Below are 10313 nucleotides of genomic sequence, written 5' to 3'. Positions count from 1 at the left end.
AAGGAGTCCAGTGCCCAGCTCTTGGTCTCCTAGGGTCCTGGATCCTTCTTTTCTGCTTCCCCCCACCTGTCATTCTCCTCCAGTGTCTCCCTCCATCTCCTAGCTCCCCTGGGAGCCACAGATAAATGGCATGTTGGGATATACATGCCATTCTTGCTTATGTCTTTTTCTTCGTTATGTGGGAACGACAAGGAAGAAAAAGAGATAAAAGGGATAATGCTGGTAAAATAAAATTAATACAAAGATACAAACCTATAACAAGAAAATATAATTTTAATCTAGACTTTCAGTATTTATGACAATGGGTGGTTGTGCTGACCTTGTGTAGAGTCTAAGAGTGAAGCCTGCTCGGGGGCCACGAAGTCTGAAGACGCAGAATCCCTCTCCTGCTAGCTCAGGAACCCCTGGGGATGATATTTATTTAGGTAACACTCCTCCCTTACTCCTTAGCAGATACGTTCCTTGGGGAAAAGACTCGTAGAAAACTACGGGCTCGATCTAAGGACATCATCACGAGTGTAAACGGCGGGTGACGAGAGTGGGGCTCTCTTCCTAGGGACGTGGAGCTTGGGGAGGTCCTGTCTTGCTTTCGTGGGTTGTGGGAGCAATGTCAGAGCAAATGAGAATTGAAGATTTTCCTTCTGTTCCTCTGACCCCACCTTCCTGTATGTCACATTAGGGCAGCCTCCTGCCAGGATCTACAGGCAATTTGTCCCCATTTTCTCCCCCTTCTCCCCTCACCCCCCAGGGAAGCTCTAGGCCTTGGCCCTCGGAGGCAAGAGACTTAGGGAGGCAGGTTAAGCCAGCCACGGGGACATGTCAGTGTTTTTTAACCTTTCACTCACTTGGTTCATGAGGCTCTGTCCCCTTCTTTCCAGAAGTCACTCCTACCTTGCCTTCGCAGTTCTCTGGGCCCTCTCACTGCCACTGACCCCAAGCTTAGATGCTTCAGAAGAAAGAAGCAAACAAATAAGATGAGGTGTGTACCATCTGCCACACACACAAGGATGCAGGGGGAGCTTGGCAACTCCACAGGGGGTCAGGAGGCTGGTGGCAAAGCATAAAGATGTTTTTCTGAAGCTGGGGCTTGATTAGTGTTAGAAGAGGTTTGAGGAAGGAGAGGCTACAGGAAACCCAGCTTGGCCGAAAGAGGAACCTGGGCACATGTTCGGTTTTCCCCTTCATCTGACCCAGCTTGCATCACAAATCAGTTTCATTCTGAGTCTGGTTCTTCTGAGGGGTCAGCTGTCCTTGGTCCCCCTGCGCTAGGCCTCCAGCCAGTTGACCAAACCAGCCCCGTCCGTCCGCATTGTACCTTTGAGTCCGTGCTGGGAAGGGTGTGGAAATGGAGGGAGGAAACCCATCAACTAAGAGAGCTGGGCAGCTCAGTCTCCATCAGGCTCTGCTGTGAGCAAGAAGCTGGGTGGGGCGGGGAAGATTCAATTCCCCAAATGCTCGCGGCTGGGATGTTCCACTAACGTGTGTGTGGACAGGTGGCACTCACTGGCTCCCACATCCTTGGAGCTAGAGCTGAAATTTCACCCTCAGATTGAAAACCTGGAATGGGACATAAAACACGCCCCTCCCAGACTGAGCAGCCTGTACCCGTCCCTGGGGGCAGCAGTGTGCTCCCCACTACGCCTCAGAGGGCCGGAGCATGTGAAACGGTCAGACTGTGCCTTTGTTTCCCTTTCTCTCTGTCCGGGGGAAGCTTTTTCATACTGCTGTAGGGGTCACCTGCTCACATCAGAGGCAATTTAGGTCTCAGAGTGATGGAGGTGGGGTGAAGAAGGAAAGGGGGTTGGGAAAGGGGGTTGCAGGAGGGCCGGGCATCAGCAAGAGCAACAAGTCTGATTGTGTTTTTGTTTCGTTTTTTGTTTTTTTTTGACTGAGGTAAATAAAAAAGCTTTATGCTGCAACAGTTGGAGATAGGAGTCTGTGCGTCACCCACAAGTTCCAGACCCTGTCCCATTCCTTCACATTAGGCTCTTCCGGTACTGACTGTGCTGGGTGGTCTGTCTGAGGTGGGGGTCGGGGGTCTGCAGGTCCATCTGTCTGTACAGGTCCCTCAGCTCCCTGACTTCCTGCAGCACCCTCTTCGCCTGACTCCAGTTCGATGACGCCTCTCCCAGCAGCCGCTCTGTCTCCAGCAGCAGCTGCTCTGACTCAGAGTCGGGAGGAGACCGAGGGGGGTCCTTGGCCTTTCGCTTCCCATCTCCCAGTCCCTGAACCTCTGCCAACAGCTCCTGAGTCTTCTCCAGTTTCCTTGCTACCAGGTCCTGGATCCGGGACAGCTGCCCCGGGTGGGGAGGGATGAGGGTTGGGGGATCCTCGGCCCGCAGTTGGAGGGTGCAAGCTGGGGCAGTGTCCCGCTGAGACAGGATCTCCTCCAAGGAGGCACAGCGGCCTTTCTCTGCAGGCGTCAACTTCTTGGGTGCCTGGGGGGTGTAGGTGGCCCCCTTGTCTGGCTTCTGCCAAGGTCGGGGCAGGCCGCCCGCCCGGTCTGCGGAGGGCTGGATACGGTCTGAGTCAGCTCTCCGCCGGCTGCCCGCCAGCTGGGCCACAGACTTGTCCAGGTCAACCCGAAAGCTCTCGGCACAAGAGGTTGGCTCCTCAGGGGAAGGGTCTTCCTCTTGGATCAGGTCCAAGGTCAGCATCCCATCCGAGGTAGAGGTCGAAGCCTGGAGGGGGAGAGGGCAGGAATGGAGGGGGCACACTGTCATCGGAGGGCATTTCAGGCGTGACCATGGTCGTTTTCCTCATGCTTTCCCCAATGAGAAGCCCGCCCTCCTGAAGAGCCTCTTTCTAGCTGCTATTTCAACTCTAGGTGCTACCGCTTATTCCTTGGATAGTGATTTGAACTTATTTCTTTATTTTTCTGTGATTTAAAGTGATTTCTCCTATTTATTACCCATGTTCTCCACTTTACTAAGAACTTCCTGAAGAGAGTCATCTTCCTCTGTATCGTCAACTCTAAGCACCAAACTGAGTTTGACACGGACAGGATGCTCCACACAGCACAGTAACTGTCCTCTTCCCTCTGCATTCCCCGAGCCGTACGCCTAACCCCCTCTGCTGCTGGGAACTCAGAACCCCTTGGCTTGTAATAAAACTTGTTCTCCAGTCTCTGGAATACTGTAATTTAAAAAAAAAGTAAGAAGCGTATTGAGAACGTCAGATGTATGGACACACATTTCGGTCATTCCTCATCGCTGCCCTGCTGCAGGCGTAATTACTGCCCACGGTACAGCTTCAGGGCATCATGAGCGTAAACTGCACAGCTGGGTTCCACCTTGGTCTGTCAAAGCCTGTGTTCTTTCTACCATCCCTTTCCCTAGAGGCTTAGGAAGAAGCCACCACCACTCTACTCTGTACGGTGGTTCCCTGTGATGATTCCTCCCCTGAATGCCTGTGGAATGTCAGGACAGCCGGCCACCAGACAGTAGCTTCTACTGCCTTTTTGCTTTCCCTGTGGGTATGTCTCATTTTCCCAGAGGGACAGTAATTTATGGAGGGCAGGGACTTTTAAACTCAGTACCTGCTGAACAAATACTTTTGAATTGGAGGACTCAGGCAGGGGGGCAGGGTGGAGGGACTTCCCCCAGCCTTTGACCTGGGCATCACAAATGTCTCTGGTGGGCTCTCTGAGATACAGCCCTGTCTGAGATGGACATGGAATTGGGCCTTCAGCAATTTCTACTTTCTTACGGTCTTACATACCACGGCCATTAGGTGTCCCCGAGTTGGGGGGCGGCGGGAGTGTTGGATTTTTGCCCTGTCTCGAGTGGGGTGGGCGAGATAGCTGTCCTCTTCAACGGTGACCTGAAGAGAAGTACTATGTGAGTCATGAGTGCTCTTTGGAGACTCTGTCCCACCCCTGCATCCCCGGGAGTAGAACACGCCTGGACTGGGAAATAAACTCCCTATGTGAATTGCTTCTGAGCAAATCCATGGGCAAGGGGCTTAGTGACTACGCAGGGCAGGGCCTCCTCCGGTGAGCCCAAGGTTGGCCCATGCATTATAGAACAGGGAAAGGGGAGCTGGCAGAAAGAGAAGAGGGTTTTCCAAAGGGAGTTATCCCCTTGCCCCAGTCACCCCCCGACAGCGAGCCCCCGACCTCATCCAAGACGCGGTTCTTGGCTCTGGTGATGGCGGAGCTCAGGGCACTGATCCAAGACTCCTTCTCTTCCGGACTCACCGCCAGGAAGATCAGGTTGGGTGCCTATGAGGGGAAGAGTCTTGTTTCACCAAAGTTTTAGAGTTGGGACCTCACCTTGGTAGCAAAGAAATAAGAAATCATAATTTCATTCTCTTAGACCCAGCTCCTGGAAGGAGAGAGTTTGCTTCCAGAGTCATCCATAACTTAAGGAAACCAGCCTCTATTTCTGCAAAATACCATAGCTTGGATGTTGTTTTAGCAATGAGCAAGGAAGAGCAAAGAAGAGCAGTGGATATTAATATGGCACTGGAGATAATTAGAGGAGGTTTGGTAAAGGATGGTACTAAAATAGAGACCTTTGACTGTTTGAAATAGAATGTGATAGGAATGGTTCCTTCAGAGAAATTCGATTCAGAAATCGAACCACCTATCAAAGTATAGGGAAAAGTGATTTTCTCCCAAGAGATGTGCGTGTGTGTGTGCATGTGCATACAGGACATTTGCTCACACAAGGTGGGGCGGGAGAGAAAGAGAAAGAGAGAGAGACAGAGACAGAGACAGAGAGACAGAGAGACAGAGAGAGAGAGAGAGAACCTTTGTTTGAAGGCTGGCTTGCCTGGAGGAAAGGAAATGGCCACAATATTCTCAGGTTAAATAATGAAATCCAGCAGAGACCAATAATCCAGGGCCGCTGGGCCAAGTGAGCTGAGAGGAAGAACCGAGGGGCGGAAGGTGTTCTCCCGTGCCCCTCACTCCCGACCCGGTGGCCCAGTGGCGCAGGTGGCAGAAGCATACCGTGTTACCGGGCTGCTTGGAGTGGGCAAGAGTAAACTTGCTATGGTTTTTCTTGCTCCTGCTCTTGGATTTCCGGAGCTCTTCACACTTCTCATAGTCACTCAGGTCGAACACCTCTTGAATATTTTTCTCATCTTTCACCTAGGGGAGGGGTGGAGGTGAGGTGATGAGGATAAAATTACTTAGTCCCTTCCCCCAAATTATTAATTTAGAGTGGTCTTGGGAACCAGAGGAAGCCTGAGTTGAAGGGATGGCTGACAGGACAGGAAAGGGCTGTCCTACCCAGGGCCACCAAGGCCCGACAGCAAGGGACAGCACTGGGGCAGCCCCCAAGTACTGACTCCTTAGGTGGGTTTCCGGTCAAAACCCTTCTCTGCACTCTCCTTAGCCACGGTCCCGTTTCCAAAGCCCCAGTATGTCTCCCTTCATCATGACGCCCGCTTTGCCCTTCAAAGAACATGGCTTACATGGCTAATAGGTTAATCCTGTCTTCCTGAAGTCAGCAAGACCTGGATGGCCCTTGACTGTCCACAGGGAGGAGATGAAGGCAGAGCCAACATCAGGTGATGTCTGGAGGCCACGAAGGGCTGCCTCTGGTCTCCCCCATCATGTCATGTTGTGTCTTTCTCACCCCACCTGGCTCTCTCCTCAGATATACTCTCTAGAAAGAGAGTCATCTACCTCCTTCATTTCAGGAGTGTCAGCACCGCAGGAACAGCCGCCCTCTGCGTTCAGTTTGTTCAGACAAGCTGGAAAATACACCTGTGGCTCCTACCCCTCCTGCCTCCCTCTAAGGTGCTGTGACAGCCCCGCGTAAACCTAGCTCTGCCAGGTTTGAAAAGCCATTTCTATCCTCCACCTCTCTCTGGGCGAAGATGCACTTACACTCTCCCTGGAGGACTAAATTTCAGACTTGGGAAAAAGTATTCTGTTACCTGTTTCCTTGATTCCATTTTGAGAGCCTAAGTCCTCTTACTGCCAGGCAGTTCTTCCCTGTGTCTACCCTTAGCCCTTCCTGCTTGCAGTATCTATCTCGCACCCTGGTTCTAGCCTTAGCAGATTTGTCCAGCACTTGGCTCTTAACTGTCTGGCTGAACGTCTAACCAGAGACTACAAGTCTATCTACATCCTCTAACCCCGACCAGCATTTTCTGAGTGCCACAAAGCAAGTCCCAATAACATTTCTTCCAAGGTCCGTTTTTAACCTCGGGAGTTTTGTTTCCTCTCTCGTAAGCTGTTCCCCACAGCCCTGGTGCTCGGCAGCTGTGGCTCACGGACTGTCTGGAGGACAGCAGCTTGCAGGAGGAGAGAGCCATCGCTGGCCCAGGAGTTGCCTGTGACTAGCAAGCTTCTCCCCTCCGCTGCTGGAGCCTGGAGGTGGAAGGCCCTGGGAACGAGTGGGTCCTGTTTTCTTGAGATGAGAGATGAAAACCACCAGCACTTGCCTTGTTAAAACTAAACAGATAAAAGTAGCCTCATGTCTTCTTTGGAAGGCATCCATTCTCCCTGACTGGAATTATTTCACAAAAGAGTCTCCACTTGCCAAGCTCTGAAATAGGAATAGTATGTGTGGAGGTGACTTCATCGATCCTGCCGGTTCTTGTCAGCCTTGAAGTGGGGAAGTGGTTCTCTCTTCCATCCCCAGCCCATTTCTGCCCTTGTGTCTGCCCATCCTTCTGACTTGCTGCTGGACCCAGGGCGCTGACAGAGGTGAGAGCTGGTCATGCAGCCCATGCCAGTGAATGGCTGCTCACACAGCCACTGTTTCCGCAGGGCTTGGCTCCTCCAGGGCCCTCCCCTCTCCAGGGCTCCTCAGCTTCGGGCTGGGACGGGACCAGAGCCCTTGAAGGATTGTGGGTGGACGTGGACAAGACGCTGGCAAGGGGTGTCCAAGGACAATTCCCAGAAACATGGGCAAGGATGTAGGATGATGCATCACTGCTCCTCTCCCCCTCCTTCCTCAGAGTTGAGACTATCGGCAGAGGCCAGAAATCTTGGAGAGGAAAGCACTGGGCGTGTGTATGTAGCCAGGGGAAGAGAGTTACTTGTTCTGTCTTCCTTAGGAGAAGGGAGGGAAGGAAAGGGAGAGGAAGGGAAGGGAGGGGGATATGCTGGCTTGGACACAGCTGATAAGGAGCTCCGGGGAGCAGGAGGCATGGACAGAGTCGAGCCCTCGGAAGAGCAGGGGCAGAAGATGCAGTGAGGCACTCAGGGAGACTTACGTTCCAGGGAAGATGGACAGCTCCAAGGCCCTTGTTCTCTACTGTAGTGTTTTCCTCTGTCTAATGGCCTCGTTAATGACCCATCTTCCAAAGTTAACCCTTCCTTTCCCTTGATTCCTTGTCCCTGGCCCACAGAAAGGGATTTTTCTCACACTTGCCAAAAGAGATGCCCTGAACCCAATTTCCTCTACCATGAGGTCTCCCTAAGGTCTAGTTTCTGCTCTCATACATCAGCCCATGACCAAAAGTTGCCCTTCCACTGAGAATGAGGAAAACAGTTAACAACACAGAGACAGAAGGAGTCTTTGATGGAGACAGTTGCAGGTTTCAGACCCCGCCTTTGTGAGGGGAAGTAAGGAAAAAGGCTGTTGCGAATTCTAGGGGAGAGGTTGGGAATTTTCTTGCATTAACACGTAAATTGCAAACATACACTAGGCATTTCTTTTTTTAAATTCCGACATCTCTTGGCTCTGGACCTTTTGGGAAGTGGACAGAATAAAGCCTAGAGTCCTCTGACCCACGCCCATGGAAACTGGCTCCGAAGAAGAGCAGTATCAGTAGGCTTGGTCCCTCTTTTCCTATGCTCTTCTTAGCAGGGAGCAGTTGTCCCCATGACCAGTCAGATGCTCCTGACTCATAGGACAGCACACATCCTAGGCTGAAGTCATTCCATCCTGTTCCCTATCTCCGTACCTCTTCCTCCGCAAACAAGGACCACCCACCCTCTCTCGCCCCCAGACTCTATTCTTTGGACAAAAACAAACATGAAAAAAAAGTCTTGTTCCTTCTACCCTTTCACTGTTCTCAGGTTCCCCTGTCAAGTGCAGGAAGCTCTCCCTGGTTGCTCACTAGAGTTTCCTGCCATTATGAAGTTCAGGGAAGACAGGAGATAACATTTTGACACGTGCTTTTTTGTTTTAATGGAAAGCTAGCAAATTGTGGAAAAATTTTGTGTAGGATTTGGGATTGGTCAGAGGTGACCCTTAAAAATAAATCCTCCTGTCAAAGTCTTCCTCTGGCCTCACTCCATCACCAATTCTCCGCTTAGCATAAACAGCAAGGTTTAGACACCCTGCACAGCTTAGTTCCCTAGCTGTCTCAGCAGATGTCCGGTTCAGAAGAATACTTTCTGTAGGGCTGCTCGTGGGTCTGTTTCAATACCATAAAAGGATTTCTTTACCTCGATATAGTCTACTGCAGAAAGCAGAAGAGGTTAGAACTCAGGGAAGACTTCCCAGTTAGCCCTGGCGAGGCAACACGGAATGGGGGGAGTGACGGCCACCCTACCGGGGAGCACAGGACAGTCATCTAGACTATGCTGACACAGTCGCAGAGGCCAGGCCTGGAGTGACTTATAACGTATGGAAGGGCAATTTCAGTTTCTCAATATTACTATGTGTTACTGATCCCAACATTAGAGATCAAAGGGGGAAGAGTCTGGATTCAATGGTCTGGACTGAGGTTCTGACCCAGTGTGGACTGTGGTTTTCATTTTAACTGTAGGGCATAAGATATAGAGACATACAGGGGTTCATAACTTCGTTTTTCTCTCTCCTGATACAAACAGGGTAGGGAGTTCCTTGCTGTTTGTTTGTTGGTTTTTTAGCGTTAGGGTGGGGGGACAGAGAGCATACTGGTTCATTGGCTTCACCAGAAATAACTGTCTGCCACTCGCAAATACTCTCCCTGTGGTCATGTGAAACTGACCAGGGCGTACGTGTGTTTTCTGTGATTCCCGACAGCTGTGCAGCTGCTACGACCTGTGTGTGCCCCTGCTAGAGACAGGAAATGAGGGGCTGGCTGGGTCGGGGTGACAGGAAGGGGTGGAGAATAAGCTGCTGTTCCCAAAGTATTTCAGCAGCAATAGCAGAGGAAAAAAATCCTACATTCAGCTAGAGGCTAGGATAGGGTAGGGGGCAGCCGGGGACACTTAAGAACTTTTGGGACATCTTGGGATGGGGTTATCATCGTAGTAAGATATTTATTTGCAAAGAAAAATCATGAAATAAGATGCACACTCAACTTCTAACTCAGATCTTCTCACTAACGGGTGACCTTTCTCTGCAGATTCGATGAGGGGTAGAGACTCACTCGACTGCTGAACTTGCTTTTGGAACAGAATGGGGTGTGAGGTGACGGGGAGACGAGAGGTAGATGAGCCCCCCGTGGAAAGCCAGAGTGGGGAATACGAGGAGATAAGAGAGTCAGAGGCAAAGGGCACCCACCTCCTTGTCAGAGATGTAGAGCTGGTCCCCTTTCAGCACCACGTAGCGGTTCTTCCAAATCTCCCTGAAAATCCCTTTCCCGCAGAATTTCCGGACCCAGCCGACCTTCTCCGGCGGTGCAGACTGATGATTTCCATCCTGCGGCCCCTGCCGCGGGGGCAAGAGAACGCGCGGTTGGTGATCCCAGCTGCTCTCCTCCCCTTTCCGAGCCTCGCGACCCTCTTCCGTCGCCCCCTCCCCTTTACGGGGACCGCCCGCCGCCGGCTGGGGTCCGGAGCCCGACGTCCGCTCTCCGCTGCCTACGATAAGAGGTTCCCCACTCGGAGGGACTCTCCCCCTGCGCTCCCCTCCCCCTTCTCCCAAATAAACAACGGCGACGCGGGAGGAAGGGGCCTGAGCCGCGGGGGCCTTCGGATGCCACCCGGCCCTCACCCCGCCCCCCGCCTCGGTCCTCGCAGCGCCGGATCAACCGCGTTTGATTTCATTTCGCATTGTGTCCCCGCCGCCGCAGAGCGCGATGCACAGGCTGCGGGTCGCCCCGGGGACGGGAGGCCGGGGGTCGAGCGGAAACTCCGCCAACGGACGCCCCCCACCTAGATAAATACACTGGAGGCCACCCCCGCCCGCGCGTCCGGGGCGCGGGGTCCGCGGGGCTCGTGCAGGGCGCGGGGTCCGGGGTCCGGGGTCCGGGGGGGCTCGTGCGGGGCGCCCCGCCGCTCGCAGCCCCGAGTCGGGCGCGGCGCACTCACCCTCTTGGCGGAATTGTTCTTCTTCATCATGCCGCGCCGCGGCCAGGGGCTCCTTCCCGGGAGGGTGGCGGAGATGCCCCCGGCGCCGCCGCTCCGCCCTCCCTCCCCCTGGCGGACTCGCCTCCTTTGTAGCTCCGGTTACACTAAGGGCCGGCCTCCCCGG

At 53.0% G+C, this 10313-nt stretch overlaps 1 protein-coding gene across 1 annotated transcript; it reads right to left on the bottom strand.

Moving 5' to 3' along the window:
* Positions 1-255: 255 nt before the first annotated feature.
* PLEKHO1 (pleckstrin homology domain containing O1) lies at positions 256-10313 on the bottom strand. Its single transcript, XM_039841476.1, has 6 exons — positions 10151-10313; positions 9402-9548; positions 4955-5095; positions 4118-4222; positions 3721-3822; positions 256-2681 (listed from the first exon to the last, which is right to left on the bottom strand). The coding sequence occupies exons 1-6, from the start codon at positions 10178-10180 to the stop codon at positions 1977-1979; spliced, it is 1230 nt and encodes a 409-aa protein (XP_039697410.1). The 5' UTR covers positions 10181-10313; the 3' UTR covers positions 256-1976.

The sequence above is a fragment of the Pteropus medius genome, unplaced genomic scaffold (assembly GCF_902729225.1).
Source record: "Pteropus medius unplaced genomic scaffold, Ma_sr-lr_union100, whole genome shotgun sequence".
Taxonomy (NCBI): domain Eukaryota; kingdom Metazoa; phylum Chordata; class Mammalia; order Chiroptera; family Pteropodidae; genus Pteropus; species Pteropus medius.
Note: the sequence above shows the minus strand (reverse complement) of the source record. Positions and strands in the feature narration are given on the sequence as shown.